The sequence below is a fragment of the Aptenodytes forsteri genome, unplaced genomic scaffold (assembly GCF_000699145.1).
Source record: "Aptenodytes forsteri isolate BGI_AS27 unplaced genomic scaffold, ASM69914v1 Scaffold143, whole genome shotgun sequence".
Taxonomy (NCBI): Eukaryota; Metazoa; Chordata; class Aves; order Sphenisciformes; family Spheniscidae; genus Aptenodytes; species Aptenodytes forsteri.
In genome coordinates this window covers 3581716-3599409 of record NW_008794951.1, presented here as the reverse complement: position 1 = coordinate 3599409, position 17694 = coordinate 3581716, and the positions used below count along the sequence as shown (strand labels likewise).

Sequence of the window (17694 nt, the reverse complement as noted above, 5' to 3'; positions counted from 1 at the left end):
GCAGGGAAAACTTTTGATGCGGCCGTTTTCATCTAGTTTGAGGAAAAGCACCTAGCACTGCACGCAGTGAGTGGAAATTAGGGGCAAGGTACTACGGGTAAGAGTTTCGTTTAAGCGACAGAGCGTTCCAAACGAAAGCGTACAGCCTTAAGTCCAGTACACGTTATGTCTCGGCGCTACAACAGGCAGCGTGTGTAACTAGGAGATCACTTCAGCTGCACTGCTGTAGCGTTATCTGATTCTTGTAGTTGTCGCTTGTTTTCCTGCGTTGAGCTATGGCACGAAAAGATCCTCGTGTATCGTTTAAAAACTTCGATGCTAAAAGATTTTGAAACTCCTCCCTACAGTATGACAGCATTCCTCTTGCCACTTTAAATGTCTCCTGTGTGTTTCTATCAACCATCTGATCCTCAGTCAGAGCTGGTAATTTATTGTGTGAGCGTCTCAGCATTTATTTATGCAATGTTCCCCACAGTTATATAATACATAGCTGACATTTTGTCTGGAGTTGCCCAAAGAGGTTTCCAGATTTCATTTAGTACCTAGTTATTTAAAAACTGGGTATTTTATGGTTTTGTACCACTTGGAAGCACCAACATGTGTTTGGTTTTAAAAAAAAATAAATAAAGCTTATGTAACTAGTTTTTAATTTACTTCAATTAACCAATTTTTCTATTACCTGCAGCTCCAAATGACCACTTATTATACAGCAACCGGTCCCAGATTAACTCTACTTTGAAAGCATGTGAAGATGCGTTGCATGATGCAGAAACAGCATGCAGACTCCAGCCATACTGGTTGAAAGTAAGTTCTGACTCCAGTTGTTCTTTGTTTTAAAACCTTGATACTGCCCTGGATAGAAAACCGTTGGAGTGGTCAGACAGCTGAATCGGAGAGAGGCTTTAAGTCCTGTAACTTCTTGGACTCCTGGGACTTACAGACATTTAACCGTGATATTCTTGAGCTTCCTGAGGTGAAGGAAGAGAATGATAATCCTGGAGGATGAGCTAATGCTATTGTCTTTGACCTGGATGAATCACAAGGTCATGAACTCCCTCTAAAAATTGAATGCTGTGCTTATATCATTCTATAAGGACGTAATGACTATTTTAGGAGATTAATGTAGGGGAAGTAGATTTCTCCAAGATCAGTTGGGCTCAGGTGCTGTAAGAATCCTACTCGCTTGAGTTAGAGAATATCCCAGTTCTGCCTGTAAGAGTTTTCAGGACCGTTGTGGTTAAAAACCCAGACACTGGTGGTGTCTAGGTACAAGAGATGGTTATAGTGAGTCTCCCTGCCTAACTTTTTCTTCTCCAGAAAGATCTTTTGTAATTTCATCTTGGTTTTATTGCATGTTCTCATGACAAAGGAACAAAAGCTGCAACTATGGATGTGTTTCATTGCAGGGTCACCTAAGAAAAGGACAAGCATTAGCTAATCTGGGGAAAACAGAAGAAGCTTTAAGAGAGTTTCTATTCTGCCTTGCTCTAGATACTGGGAACAAGACGGCCAAGTCTGAGGCACAAAAGGTGAGTTCCCCAAATCATCTGGAACTGCATTATTGTTTTCAGTGGCCTTTCATAAAGGAGGATAAGAATTTTTCTTCTCTTTCCCCTCTCTCATTACTGCAAAGAGCTGGACGGAGAGATATATCCAGACTGACGTTCAAACTTGAGTTATGTGTATTGCTTACTTGAAGATAGGGAGGTAGCAAGAAAACATACTCGGCAGGCACTGTATGGAAACAGTTGCTCATGGTGTTAGCGTCAGCAAATTTGAAGTAAAACTGAATTGTTAATAATTGCCACCCACAAACTATTGTGTGTCCCTATAGTCAAATTTCTAATCTGTTTCCTAGCTTGGCAACGTATTACCAGTGACAGAGTGCAGAAGGGGGGGAGTTGCTATTGAAAGTTGCGTTCTGCCAGTCAGTGGCCTGATACAACACGCAGCACCTGTCAGACTCCACTTGGGAGCAGCAGCTCTCTTCCTACTGCCAGTCGTGCTGCGCCGAGTATCAGTGTGTGAAAGAGGCGTGAAAGGAAGCAGTCAACAGAAGAAGAGCTGTTTTAAAATAGTTTTATTAAAGGTTGCTAATAATTAATGCTAATTAAGCAACAAAATGGATCTGCAGTGAGGCTTTTTTCAGTAGCAGCCCAAGATGTGGTGTGTGGATTCTTAAATGGTTTTTGCGAAGACTGCTCTGTTTTGCACACCCCTCAAATCTCTGGTTTCCTGTGAATCAGTGTTTTTACATTTGACTGTTTTTTTTGTTGTCGTAGCTAAAAGGCTCAGCGTCGCAGTGATAGCTTATGGTAATAAAAATGTATAGTTCTTTTTTCCTTGTACTCAATTTCCTTTTATGGCAGTGCATTCACGCTTTTTTCCATTACTGGTGGGATGGGAACTTTTGGGTTAGTGTGCTGTAATATGTAAGGCTTTCTAGAAGCACAGTAGAATTCTTACAGTAAAGCACTGTTCATGAAGGTAACTGAGAGTATAACCTGGTTGGCTGTAGTGCAATCAAATTTTTATCTCATTTCGTATATGGTTGAGATTTCCATCTCCAGTGGTTTTTTTGTCACTGATATTTGGGCGTGTTGGCTGGTTGTTTTCCTCACTGGGTTCCATGCAGTCTTTCACTGTCATTGTGTCATGATTTCTTTTCATAGTCATGCTGGGAGGCTTCCTGTGCACTAGAGCAAGAAGAGCAGGAACAAACGGATATGTTTCTAAATTCAGACTCCAGATAGCCTTATCCAAGACACCTGATTTCTGAGCAGTGGGGTTCTGAGAAAAACTAGGCTTCTTATGGCTGATAGAATTACTTGTGCACTCATCAGACAGAGTTCATCCATGATGCAATATTCTACTGGGTCATTTCCAAGGCTGTTTGCATAACAATGACATACTACATTTTACCAAATTCTTCGGGTGCAGCTGTGATGTTCTGCTTGTATTAACTGTCTGTCCATGTTAGTTTTGATATAGTGTGATCCTGTGGAATCCTTTTTGGCTTTAAAAAGAAATCTTAGCTGTCATGTGGCTTCCTCAGGCATCAGCAGGATCACCTCAGTAGTATGTTGAAATCAGTTTTTGAAGTGTGAATCTTCCATTCAGCTCTATTTGTTTCCTTAAATAATCATCTGATAAGCTATGCCGTACAAGTGGCTACAAGCTGCTACTTGATACAGATTCACTTATTTTCTGGTAGCAAATGAAGAAATAGCATTTTGCTACTGCCTACTTTTTTTGTATTCTCACATAAGTGAATTAAAAATACAATATCAGAGACATTTACTTCACTGAACTTGGATTAAGCCTGTGAGATGAGTGCTTTCTGTACTAGTGAACTCCAGCAAAAGCTTCTGATGTGCAGCAAAAAAAAAATATTTAAGAAAGATGTTAGTATTTCTGGTGAGCTCTGAAGTGCAGGATGAGAGGCCAAAGGCACGTGTGTCACATCACAGAGAACGGTTAATAACTTTATGGGCTTATTTAACTCTGAAAATGTCTCTTGCTGTCTGTTTGGCCTATATTGCATTAGCTCTTGCACTTCTTTTTGTTCTTACCCTAGTCTAAAGGGCTCTTTAAATGGCTTTAACAGAATCAAGGATGCTTCTTTCAGCTATTCCCTTACTTGCTTTTTCATTTAGAAGGTTGCAAGGAAGGAACTAAGCAGTGAAGTATTGTGTTTTATATCACAGCTTCTACTTAGTTTGTTTTCACTCATCCCGGGAAATGCTCAGGAACACTTACCCGATATCCTGCAGCTGTTGTCACATCACTCTAGATTAAAGGGGAATCTCCTAAATTCAGTGGGATCTGGAGGCACCAGCCATAACCTACAAAGGTTGCTCAAGGTAAAGATCAAGTCTGATGTGTGGTTCTTAATTTGTTGTGTGTTTTATGTTCACGTTGGGGAAACCTTCTCTCCTTTTCACCTCTGGGAGATAGGAGGATACATTTTCTCAGATTTTACTGAGTTTCAGAACATACGAAACAATGCTGACTTACTGAAGCCTCTTTATCCGACTTCTTTTTCTTTAATAGAAGTCGTCTGTTGTTGTTCTGATAAATTTTATGCCAGAATTGAGCAGGTACTATATCTGTAACTGTCTTTAGCTCTTCCAAGTAGTCGGTAGTGGGAAAAGGTCTCTGGAGATTGGATTGAGATACCCTCAAAAGCTATGAAATGCTGAAATTGAGGGTTTCAGCTTGAACTGTAACTGATGATGTCAGTGACAAAACCATCCTGCATTCAGATTCTGTACACTCCTTAGGGGTTATTGTAGAGACACATAAGATATATTAGCTACTCCTTAAGTTTGGTTTGACAGCCACAGTTTTGTAAATGGCTGTAGAGGTTCACATTCATGGGTTTGTAAGGACCAATTTTGCTTCACTGAAACCTGAACTTTGAGGACAGGTTTTACATATACTGTATACGTAGGAGAAAACTTCACTAGTTCCTTACAAACAAAAATAGTAGGTTTTGAGCAGCCCTGTTGAGACTGAGAAGAACAATTGGTGACATCGCCTTCTGGAAAGGCCATTAGGATATTCTGAAAAGAAACCCTTTTGTATGACCCTTTCATTAAGTCATCTGAGGGACAGTTCACTCATCTTTCTGCATGTTACACATCACTACAGCTCCTGATCACAATCCACAGTATTTGCTTTCAGGTTCATCTGGGGAGTTGATGTGACAAGCTGATAGGTGATGTCCTGTGTAATGGCTGCTCACAGGTTGTTCTGGAGCCATAATGGGATAAAGAACGATCATTTTATCCTTTGCAAAAGAAATCTGTCTTGCTGAAGGAAGCTCTGTGCATTTTCTCTGTTATAAATTTTGTATGTTTATACTGCTTCCTTAAAATAAACTCGCATTGTTTTGGTTGTTTGATGGTATCAACCATCATTATGATATAAACAATATGCATTTTTCCATAGGTTAAGTGATAACATTATATTTAACCTGAGATCTAGCCACATTTCTGCCTGAATCAAGTTTCATGACCAAGCTATAAAGCCACACATAAGGGCTGAAAATATTAGTGCCAGGCTCGCATTGTTTTGGTTGTTTGATGGTATCAACCATCATTATGATATAAACAATATGCATTTTTCCATAGGTTAAGTGATAACATTATATTTAACCTGAGATCTAGCCACATTTCTGCCTGAATCAAGTTTCATGACCAAGCTATAAAGCCACACATAAGGGCTGTGAAAATATTTAGTGCCAGGGCGGGGGTGGTGGTGGTGAGGTGGGGGCAGAAATAGTTCACATATATTTTTTTTTCATTAAAATCAGGCCCTGACACAGCAATTCTCAAACTGTTGCTTGTTGACCTACAAAGTCCTTCCTGGTGATCCATAATATTAAAGACTTGTGACAGGTTTGGGGTTTTTTTACTTACCAAGTTGTTGGAAGATTGGTCTAATGTCGATCCTCTCTTCACACAGGTAAATGTGGAACAGAAAAAGGGTTTTCCCATTCAAGAGGAACCAAATGTAACTACTTCTGGTAGTTTGAGGAAATCTATACAAATTACAGAGAGCAAAAAGGACTGCTCAGAGGAGGAGAACAAACTCACCTCCATGCCAGAGTCTGCCTTCCTCATTTCTGAGAAGTGCAGCCTCCTGAAAAGGAAGTGCTGCTCAGAGGAGATGCGAAATGCTGAGGTACCCTGCAAACTGATGAAGAAAGGTACGTTGAATTACGCACAGGGTAAGTTCCATGGCATGCAATCAGTGGAAATTTTGCTTTTATAAAACTTAGAGGAAGAGGGTCCAAATTACACTTTGGCTTTTATATTTTCTTTTTAGCCTAATCGGGGCATGATGTGGAATCTTTATTTGCTGTGTTTAAAAAAAAAAAGTTAGTCTAAAAAGGGGGCTAAGAAGGTTGGATCAAGTACTTGTTTATCAGCAGAAATCTGAATCTTTTAAGGAACATCAGTGTCATGCATGGCCTTAGCACTTTCTGGATCAATTAAAAAAAGTTTGTTTAAAAGCACAAATTCCGTTTGTTCATGATATCTGGCCTTGTTTTCATGCTGTGGGATGTATTTACAATGGTATGACAGAAGAATTTGTCCCACTTTAGACTTCCAACACTAATAAAAAATGTTTTGACATTAATTGTTAATGCAAGGCTAAATTCAACCCTCTGTAAGTGGGTATAATGTCACCAAAATTAAGAGGAGGTATGCTGATTTGTGCCAAAGCTGAATTTGATGCTTTGCATAGAAATTATTGTAACGATGGCTAATGGTTCAGTAACTTGCAAGTAAATACATTACACATTTAAATATTGGATGCTGCTTGTAGATACAGAATACTGCTGTGTTTACATAGTTCTGTTCACATTATAATATGTTTTTTATTGATAGATACAGTTGATACTAAGGGAAATAGTACTGGACAACATATTCCATTTGAATTTGTGGATCCATCAGATTTGGACTGCTCCCTGTGTATGAGGTATCCATTGTTTTCTTGTGGATGTCTTTAACTTTTAAGACACATCTTTACCTTTTATGACCTAGAGATTTTCTAGCTTTCTTGGTACTTATTTTTTCCCTCTGACTTGAAATTAGCTTTTATTGTAATTCGTTACTCCAACGATGCATTTCTAGACCTTTGGTTCTGAATGCCATTGATGAATAAGAACTCTTTGATCTGCTGTAGGCTAGTGATTGTTTGGGAAAGGACATGTAAGGTCACGTGAGGGTTAAGCATTTTAGTGAAGGTGTCTGAAAGATTTCCTCTCACCACTTGCACACGCTCACCCCCTGACACACATAGTACACAAAACCACAGTTTGTCCTTTGGAATTTGTAGAGCTGTGTATGATGTTATATAATGCACAAAATAGCTAAAGAGAGCACATCCTATGAATATTCCAAGTTTGCGTGTAAAATACTGTATTGCTGCTATTGCAGTAGGAGGATTTTGCAAGTAAACAAGAACATGTTTTTCCTCTATTGCTTTAGAGATGTGTTCCTTAGTTTATTAAGGCCATCACTACACTTGCTTGATGATCTCTTCTTCCAGTTAAATAACAGTTATTCTTAGGGACAGCAGTGACTTGATAAAAACAGTAAGAGTTGTCAACTACATCTATTTTACTACTTGTTTTGTAAAAACATTTTAATTTCGGCAAATATACACGTGGGGTTTTGTTACTGACTTTTTAGAAGGAAATATTGGGAAGATGTTTCACAAATTTCGGCAAATACACACGTGGGGTTTTGTTACTGACTTTCTAGAAGGAAATATTGGGAAGGTGTTTCACAGGGGTCTTGACCTCTGCAGTGAGTGTTGCTTAGGTTTGTCTTTTTAATTACTCAGATTTCTCAATAATGTATGTTGGGTTTAGTCTTGCACTATATTTTAAATTCTGAAATAGCAGCCTCTTCATGGATTTATTTCTGAAGGCCTGTGCCTGGAGAAATGTGGATTTGCTTTGTTTTATTGTTTGTATATTGGGGGGGGCTTCAACTTCAAACTGAAACCTTTGGAGGAACAGCTGCTGTGTTGTTTGATTTGCTTCTGCTTGGAATAAATCAGATCTGCCCCCTCTCCCTCTGTCTGCCTACAGCTGAAACATGTTCCAAAAGTTTATACAGCTGTCAAAACACTTGATACTGCTAAGAGCAAAACTTCCCTCTTACCAGAAAGCTACACAATTGGTCTTAGCTGGTTTTAATGAGTCTGTGTGTTTATGATCATTATGTCCACAAAACACTTTTCAGATGTTTTTAATAAAATTAATTAGCCCTACTTCCTCATCCTCTATGTTAAATCAGAAACAGCCAGACTACAATACATTTGTAAAAGAGTTAGCTCAAGGATTGCTGGCTCCCTTACAGTATAGAGGATGTTGATGCTGATCTTGTAATTGCAATCACAAATACAGGCCTTGCATCTAGAAGGATGCTAGCTTTGTAACATCACTGCAGCAATGAAGGCCTGTGCTAAGGGAAGCTGTCACAAGATCTTTTTCTTGCTATTAATGCAGACTGATCGTAATTATTTCCTGTCACGTTCTTCAGAAGTATTTTAGGGATTTGGATCTTGAGATACTACTAATTACCTAGTAACCTACTGACCTGTTCACAATTAACTGCAGGAGCTGTTATTAACCTATTTGTCCGATGGAGTGGCCAAAATGTTATTGATCTACATTTGTTCCAGCAGCAAGCAGAACATAAAAAATAATAGTCAAAGCAACATACTGGTGAGAAATGAAGGAGCATTACTCACAGGAGTGAATATTTAGTTTCTGCTGTTATAATAGCTTAAAGTGATGTCATGAGCAATCTTGGTGTATAGTGTTTCTTTCTGCAAGTCATGAGGCTGGTCCAGGTCTCCTTAGAGTTGTTAGGAAAAAGTTGCTGCTGGCTTCAGCGAGAGCTAGAGCAGAATCATGCATTTTAACAGGAATTTCTTGTCTTTATGCTAATATTTCAGATGAAGTAAGTCGCTACTAAATAATTACATATGCAAACCAGTTCTTACTAAATTCTACAATGTTTCAGTATTTTACATAGTTCAAAGCAATAAGGTAGCCTTAGTGCAGTGAGGTTTCTGTTCACTAAACAATTAACAAGGGTTTTAAATTATACAGTCACGTTGCAGTAAGATAGGTGTGGTATTTTAGATACTTCATATGTTCCCTTGCTTAAATGTCAATATTTATAGTAACTAATGACATTTAATAAACTGGCTATGGCAATCTTGCTAAGAGCCAATTAGGTTCTTAAATACACTCATCTTGTTAAAGGTGCTAATAAATGTGGGTTTACGTATTTATAATTTACACATGTATAATAGGATTTAGTGTACTGCTTTGATAAACTAATAATTTAAAGTAAACTTATTAATTCACTTAAATTATAATTGGACTAATATTTGAGACCCTAAAATGCTTAGACAGTACGTTGTAAAATACAGTATATGCCAAACAACTTAATGTCTAGTTTTGAATGTTTTCCATTTAAAAAAACCCTTCTATATTATTTATGTCTTTAAGGTACTTATTGGCAAGGAAACATCGCTTTGCAATATCACATAATCATAATAATGAAGTAAAAAATCGCTACATGAAAATAAGCGTCACAGAGTTACTTGAAATGGGTAAAGATTGGATACCATGATACTTTGAAGACTTGGCCTTATATATTTAATACTTTTTTTCTAGACGAAACATGAATCTGATGTCACTTATTTTCCAGAAAAGCAGTCATTTGAAGGTTAAAAACTGTCTACTCCAAAACTGCTTTCCAAGTCCACATTAGAATTGGCAGTAATACAGTTTATTGCAATCACTTATGTGGGCTATTACTGCAAATAGCTATTTTGTGCTTAGCTTTACACATACAAGTAATCGCATGACTTCCACAGTAATAGTTGTGCAAGTATTGCTCAATTTCATTAGAAAAAGTTAGATGGTCCAACTTATGCTTCTATTTATTGCTCACATAGAAGAAAATTAAATCCTGGCTTGTTGGAAGTCAATATTCTCCCTCACATTCACTGAAATCAGGGCTGCCTTTCACATTAGGTGGCAATACAAAAGTCTGTAAGCTGAATAAATACGAAAGTTGGTTGAAGAAATTAAAAGCAAGGAACAACTTTATCCCTGGAGTAGTCAGTAGTTAAATTAGGGAATGAATACAGCTTTTTTGGTAATAGTTTTTCGTTTTACTTTGGTACATGATATTGTTGTCTCTTTGTTTTTGGATTTTTCCAATCCAGGCTCTTCTATGAACCTGTCACTACACCTTGTGGACACACCTTCTGTCTCAAATGTCTTGAGAGATGCCTGGATCACAACCCAAAATGTCCCCTGTGTAAGGAAGGGCTCTCAGAGGTAATGATGCTTGGATTTTCTCAGCATAAATTCAAGGGCACAGCATAGGATCAAGGAGCACCTTCAGAAACCATTGATATTTCCCAACTCAAAAAAAATATTACATAACTTAAGAAAAATGTGTTGGTTTTTTTTTAAATGCCCTTGTGACTTAGAAAGCATGGATAGTCTTCTCTGTTCAAACCTTAGGGCCAGACCTGTACTTGGAGAATCTGGGAAGGGAAATCACCTACAGATTGTCTAAGATAATGCCCATAACATAGGGAATAGTTCGATAAACATCTCTTCAGTGGCAGTGCAAGGTTAAAAGATCATTTTTTGCTACAGATATAAGAAAGTGGAGCTAACAGATGACTACCTTGTGCATAGGCACCATACACTTTGAAATGCTAGACATTACCTATAACTGCTTGTGTGTGTTTTTACTGCAGTGCTTGGCTATGAGGAAATACTGTAAAACAGTACTAATGGAGGAGTTAATAGCTAGATATCTTCCAGAGGAACTCACTGAAAGAAGAAAGATTTATGAAGAGGAAATAGCAGAGCTTTCCAAGTATGTAATCCATTTGTGCAAAATCCAATCTTTAATACTACTGCCGTTAGCTGATGAATGGCTCCTGCTGCTGCAGAACACGAGCTGAGATGCTGGCAGAGGAGCTTCTTTCTTGGTATCATGTGATTTCAAAGAGAACAGGGTCCAGGTGAAATTGTGCTTTGAGTTAGCATAAAAACTGGACACTGCTAAACAATGAACAGAAATAGAAGAAATCCAGAAGGTTGCTTTATAAACAAGGTATAAAGCAATGTGGTTGCTTTCTGTGGCCCTCCATGAAAGCCACAGAGTGAGACAATAGGTGGAAGTAGTCTCACAGGCTGGGGGTTGGAATGTACTGGGTAGGGTAGAAATGGGATTAAGGAAAATAAAGTAAATAAAAGCAATAATAGAGATGCATTAATGCTCTCACTAGCAAAACCAGAAAGCATAACTAAAAATTCTTCTAGTAAGTGGTATATCACTTTCCATAATATAAAGTCAATTAATGAGGAAAATAATTTTAGTTTTTACTTACTCCATTAAGAATTTTTTTCTAAAGATGTTATAATTTCTATTTAAAGATATCATAATTTTAAATAATATGTTATTGCATAAAATGTATTTTATACTTTGTCAGTAGTTTGGTAAAATGTCGTATCTGGTTTGTCCTTTCTTTATTACAGCCTAAATAAGAATGTTCCTATATTTGTCTGCACAATGGCTTATCCTACAGTCCCATGCCCTTTGCACATCTTCGAGCCATGTTATCGCCTGATGATTCGAAGGTGCATGGAGACTGGCACCAAACAATTTGGGATGTGCATCAGTGACCCTGTAAAGGGGTGAGTGAGCAGTGTGCTCGGACCGTGTGATCTACCCCACTTAGTCTGGAGCAAGTCTCTCTGGAGAGGTGCAGAAAGGTCCATGGCTGTAATATCTGTGATAAGTTTTCCAGCAGAGAAAGTTTCCTCCTAATCATGCTGGTTAGACATTGAGAAGGCTGAAGTTTCTCTCGTGAGCACTTAGATTCTGACTAATATGACTGCCCATTTTTCTTGAAAACATGCATAGCTAGTGTATTTTATACAAAGTTGAGCTGCAGACCTCTTGTAATGCGTGAAAAGGAAGTGTACTTTCTACTGTTTCGAAATCTGTTGAATGCTTTTGCACAAGAAATCAAATTGAAATGGCAGTAAGGTGTGTTGGTGGGTTTAGTTTTTTTTAAATTATGAAAAGAATAGCTAAGCTATTGGGATACATTTCTATCCTCGCTGTTCTGAATATAGTGGAGGCCGCAGAGGTACAATGGGACCTTCATAAGGACTGGCTGAGCATTTACATTGAGCCATTTACAGTCGGTCTTAGGTACTTTGACCTTAATGTTTGTCTCTATATTAGCTTTCCTCCCTTCTTTTTATGGTGTATACCTACAGGGTAGGTATGCACCATGAAAAGTATGACGTGCACAAAATACGCACCTACAAAGTAAAATCTGCTGAAATTGTGGGAAAACTTTTTTCTTTATAGATTTCATAGTACTTCCATAACTCTTAATATTCTGAATTGCACTTGTTCTTCTGTACAAATTGACTGAACATGCTAGGATTATGGAGAAAGTGTGCTTCTGAGCTGTGTAACTTCCAATTTCATAAGATGTTCCCTGTATTCCAAAACATGCAGTTAGTGTTAATCAGATTAGACAGCCTGAATCTTCCTGATAGTTTTGAAAACAATTGTGGAGTAATTTGAACTACAGCAGGTCGCTACTGTGAACAATAGAAATGAGCTGACACTGGTAAATACCTTTGTGGTAGGGACTGGCTGTATGGCAGTTCTGTGGAACTAAGGGTGGAGAGAATAAGACTTGTTTACTTGCTTTTGTTCTGATTTCAATAGGTTTGCAGATTATGGCTGCATTCTGGAGATAAGAAATGTTGAATTCTTTGCTGATGGTCGCTCTGTTGTAGACAGCATCGGCAAGAGGAGGTTTAAGGTGATACGGCACAGCCAGCGTGATGGCTATAATACAGCGGATATTGAGTACATTGAGGATCAAAAGGTAAATTTAGAAATATTTCTTTTTAAACTGTATTATATGCGAAATGCTAAGCATACGTTTTCAGTGAGTTCTTCTTTCTGTGGAACAGTTTCTAGTAAAACTTGTGGTATTTACTAACTGCTCATGGTTAAAGATGGGAAACAAAATAGTTACCACAAGCATGCACGTACACTGCCCATACACTGAAGAGTGTTTTTCCTAGAGGTTTTTAGCAGAAGACAAAACTAAGTGAATCCAGGATGAGATCTTACCACTCTTTGACAGAATAACTGCAGTTTACAAGGGGGTGGGGGAGAACCTGCCTCCATTTGCATGGAAGCCAATTCGAAAACTCCCATTCAGGTAAGAAGGAGCAGGATTGGGTCCACTACACCTTCAAAATTATTTACGTTAATTCTTACTAAAAAAAAAACCCATGTAGTCAGTCAAAGTATTCTGGATGATGTATGAGCTTTTGGTAGACAATGGGAAGATAAAATGTCTACTCTGGGGGGCTGCTAATTAAAAAAAAAAAAAGCATTGCATAATCTTTTCTTCTGTGTTGTATGATGTTTATGTAAAGGTGTTTTCATATAGCAATCCAGAAAGTGCGGGGGGGGGGGGGGGGGGGGGCCAGGCATGGGAGACACCAAACTAGCTTTCCAGGATTTATCCCAGAACTCTCTTGGCATGCTTTTCTTTCCTTTCCTTTCCCCTACCCACCCCAGAAAATCTTAAAAATCAATGTCGTGCTTTCCCCAACATGCAGGCTGAACTAACAGTAACCTTTCTCCTCTCTTTACTCATTTCAGGTGCAAGGACAAGAGTATGCTGCATTACTTGTTCTCCATGATTCTGTCTATGATCAGGCATATATGTGGTTTAACTCCCTCAAGCAAGCCCTCAAAAGTAGAATTCTCAGTCATTTTGGTCCAATGCCAGCTAAGGATCCTGACCCACAGGTATCCAGAGTCAGTGGCTTATGTAACTTTTAGAGACAGAAATAGCAGGGATATCCGATAAGCTGGGAGGCATTGTGTTTTAAGATGAAAATATGAATACTCTTCATCTATCCTGCATAAGCTAAGTATCGGAGTTATGTTGCCATATACCAGTGGTAGCGCAGTTGCGAACAAAAAGCTCGTTATTTAATATTAGTAACTTCTTGAGACTACTTAACTGACTGTATTAATCCCAGGAGACTTAAATGCTTTTTTGTCTACTCCCCCAATTAAATGACTGAGAGAACACAGACAAGAGGAAACTTGGTACTCTTGTTCAAGGACTGCAACTAGTAGCAATCATAAAATAACCAAATATAACAACAGAAACTAAATATGAAGGTGTCATAAAGTATGAAGAAGGGAGGCAGGAATCCCAAAGAACTGGATCAATAATAACATGGGAACAAAATACATTAAAAAAATCTAGAAGGCCCAACCTATAAACTGTTGCTAGAAATAGAAATGCATCTTGCTTCTGCCTTCAACATCCTATTTCTAGGAAAGGTGCAACTGGTTGTAATTTGTTTCGAGCCAACCTGTAATCACAAGCCATTAGGTTGGCAATGAAATGACCTGCTTGCTAGATTGCTATCAAAATACTGTGTTTTCAAAGCTAAATCTTCAAAAACAAGACCTTACCATCTATATATGTCCTAACTTCTATTTTTTTTTTCTCCTTACTGCAGGCTAACCCTAATGGGCCAGCCTGGTGCTGGTGGGTCCTAGCTGTCCTTCCACTTGAGAACAGAGCTCAGCTTCCTTTCCTTGCCATGAAATCCCTCAAAGACCGCTTGAATGGCATCAGACGTGTCCTTACATTCATGTCTCGTACAAGATCACGGTGATGGTGAGGAGGAGAGCTGTGAAGTCTCCCACAGTACTTGACTGTAGACTGTCTCTTGTAACTGCATCTAACTGCAATAATGTCTTACAGATTTGAGTGTCAGGATGTTTCAAGCCTGAATTTCAAAGAAAATGAGTTAAAAAGAGCAAGGGATGTTTATGGATACTTCAATAGTTTCCATTTGGAACTCTGAGATGATTATTCAATCACTGCACTGCTAAATTAATAACAAATGTGATAGAACAAAAAGTGATCTTGTTTGCCATAAACCTTTTAAAAAGCTTAAGAGGTTTTTTAATTTATTTTATTTTTATTTTTTTAGTGGATAAAGGATAAACTGTGCAGTTTAATGTGAAGCAGAAATAATAACGTTAATGCATTATTTCAGTGAACTGCAAAGTCTTTTATTCCAAATGGTTCAGGTTTTATATAGCATTGTGTAAAATAATGTTCACAACTTCCGTTTGATAATTTATTTTTGCACTATGATTTTTTGTTTCAAAATGTATATTATTTATGTGTTCATTCTCTAAAGGAAAGTGAGCTGCTCTATTTATTTATAGTGTTTTTACCCTGTATTTATGACTGGGGGCAAAATGATGATTCTAGCAGTGCACAAGCAACTGCTTTGATAATTTTTCAGATATTTGTGTTCAAATACTTTGAATGTTTTTCTACTTATCCCCAGTTCTACTGTAGCCTAAGAAGGATTTTCTCCCCCTGAAACAGCCTGCTGTGAAATCTTTGAATACACAGATTATGTCTGAGATAATTCAAGCACAGTTGTTGGAGCTTGATCCTATGCTTGCAACTAGGTTCCTGCTATCACAAAACAGTCAAGCACATGCTTAACCTTAAGCATGAGGGTTTAAGTGCTTGGGTAAATTCAAGTATTGATCAATTGATGTTGGTGGGAATTGGCCATAGTGGTGACAGAAGGATCTATCCCCTAATTTTTCACAGAACAGAGAATAACTTGGAGTTGAATTTATATCTGAACTCTTTCTTGCAAGAATGGATAATGGCTACAATCAACTGCGAAGAAAGAGCCACAATATATGAGAAGTGGCTTCTCCTAAAGAAAACTGGAAGTACTGGTATCATTTCATTGTAGGTTACTACATAGACTTTTTTTTTACATCAACTCTTGTTGCTGTTAAGATCAGTTTTATTTCTTTCAATTGTTTGGTGGGGTTTGGCTTTGGAGTGTGTGTATGTGGGGGGGAGGGGGGAGTTATTTTGAACTGTAGGACTCAGAGGGCAGTTTGTGTCACATGAGAAGGAATATGTTGTAATAAATGCTATTTATTTCACCCCAATCTTCAGGTTTCTGCTAGCTTCAAATCTCTACCCAGCCATTGCATTTCTCTTAAGAGATTGGGTAGTGTTGCTAATAATAGTTAACTCCCAAGGAAGACAAGTGAATTTTAGCATGATTACTTCTAGCTATAAAGCAGGTAAAAATAGGGCAGAAATGGGAATAGGAAGTATCTTGGGTTTGATTTTTTTTTTTTTTTTTTTAAATCAACAGCACATATACTTGTTTTGCTGCTTTTATTGCTTTCGGTGTACCACTTTCTGGTACTGATCTTGCCTATCTGACTTTGTTTGATTTTTTTTTAAAATCAACAGTTCATATACTTGTTTTGCTGCTTTTATTGCTTTCGGTGTACCACTTTCTGGTACTGATCTTGCCTCTATCTGACTTTGACTTTCACTGATTTCAATGTGAGCAGAACTGGGCCTTTTATTCTAAGCTACTGTTTTTCTTTTCAGTGGCAAAAAATAGATTGAACTGAGAATGTTATGGAATGCTACAAATTTTGTTGTTATTTTTACCCAGGATAGCACTCTTTGCCATTCCATGCCTTTATGGAAAAATGCAGTAGAATTTAATGTCAGTTTTCCGTGTGTGTTTCCATCATCATCTCATCAGAAATATTTATTAGTTAAAAGTAATTTCCATACTGTTAAGTTTCCATAAAACTACTTTTGTTCCCCCTCTTGTTAAATTCTATAGAACTTTTCCACAAGGGTACCAAAGAAATGAATGGAAGACAAACATGTTTCAACCTTGTGATGCAAATGGAATATGTATCCTGTAGTGTTTCTAGAGTAGCTCAATGCAAACACAGTTTATTACCATACTGCTAGATTGCTGCACTTCTTCCATAGGTGGTACTTTACATGCTTCTCTGTAAACAATGTATAGAAATACATACATGTTCTGAACAATAACAAGTGTATGGTGGCTGACACCTGCTATGCCATTTGTCTTCATAAGTCAATGACAAAGTGATTTCTACTTGTTTGGAAGTGAAGCTGCATTAAATGCAATTCTTCCTTAACCATTATGTATTATTGCATAACATAAGGGGCCCATACTGCTCCCATAGAAAAAAGCTGTCACTTTGTTACTCTTATCTGTGAGAAAAGGACCTTACATACCTATCTTAAACTGTTTTCTCACTGATGTCATTGTTCTTTTTTCCTGCATGCTATGTCTTCTACATACTCATATTCTGCCTATTTTGTTGATTTAGAAATTGGCATGGAAGGAATCCTTGATTTTAAAAGTGAATCTTGTCTTTTCTATTGGCTTTGAGTAAAGCTGCCAGAATTTCCTAAGCAGAAGCTAGTGTACATGCCCTATATCATGAACGCCCGGTGCATTTGTTGCAACCTGGAAACACTGGACCTACTGCATGTGCTGCATACAGTTGATCTGCATATGCACAACAAATTGAACACATCAAGAAAGTTCATCTGTACATGTACAGTAGCATTCTGTCTGGGACTGCTCTATGGCCACACATCCTAGATTAATGGCTAAAGTCTGCAAATTCCATCGGAAGAAAAAAAAAGAGAAACAGATTTGCTAGAGAACACAAACCTGTCCAGGAAAAGCTGGACAAGGAGTAGCCTTAGCCTTCAGTGAGTTGAGATGGTAAAGTTTCAGTGATGAGGTTTAAAATTCAAAAAAATCTTCTAGTTATGCCACAGTATTGCTGATTTTTTTTTTCAGTTGTATTAATCAGTACAAGGATGTAAATGCAACATTTATTACAGGCATGAATAAACAGCTGAACAGATTTAAAAATACCTTCACTTTAATTTACAGAAATGGTATTGATCAGATAAAATACTAATTGGAGGAGTATTTTATTTAAGCTTCTCATGTTTTTCTAGACACATAGACACATTTTTCTCAGTCCCATAACCGGTCTTGCTCATCTGTTTAAAAAAAAAAATCATGACTCAAACTTGCATTTCCTGTGTGGCCAGAAGTATTGATTAATCGGTTGTGAGGGCAGAAGTAATGCATAGGCTTCTTGCGAGTTCTTCAAAGAAGTCAATTGCCATTGACCCTAGATCACTGAGTTAGGATTA

At 37.8% G+C, this 17694-nt stretch overlaps 1 protein-coding gene across 1 annotated transcript in view; it reads left to right on the top strand.

The window, feature by feature from the left end:
• LONRF3 (LON peptidase N-terminal domain and ring finger 3) overlaps positions 1 to 15818 on the top strand; it is a gene marked incomplete at its 5' end in the record, with an annotated part of 16908 nt that extends 1090 nt beyond the window's left edge. Inside the window, 12 exons of the mRNA XM_019471019.1 lie at positions 686 to 804; positions 1407 to 1529; positions 3708 to 3863; positions 5470 to 5713; positions 6399 to 6489; positions 9769 to 9883; positions 10315 to 10436; positions 11102 to 11260; positions 12315 to 12477; positions 13269 to 13418; positions 14147 to 14307; positions 15268 to 15818. Of these exons, the coding sequence (XP_019326564.1) occupies positions 686 to 804; positions 1407 to 1529; positions 3708 to 3863; positions 5470 to 5713; positions 6399 to 6489; positions 9769 to 9883; positions 10315 to 10436; positions 11102 to 11260; positions 12315 to 12477; positions 13269 to 13418; positions 14147 to 14305 (1601 nt within the window). The remainder of the gene's footprint in view (positions 1 to 685; positions 805 to 1406; positions 1530 to 3707; positions 3864 to 5469; positions 5714 to 6398; positions 6490 to 9768; positions 9884 to 10314; positions 10437 to 11101; positions 11261 to 12314; positions 12478 to 13268; positions 13419 to 14146; positions 14308 to 15267) is intronic.
• Positions 15819 to 17694: the final 1876 nt, after the last annotated feature.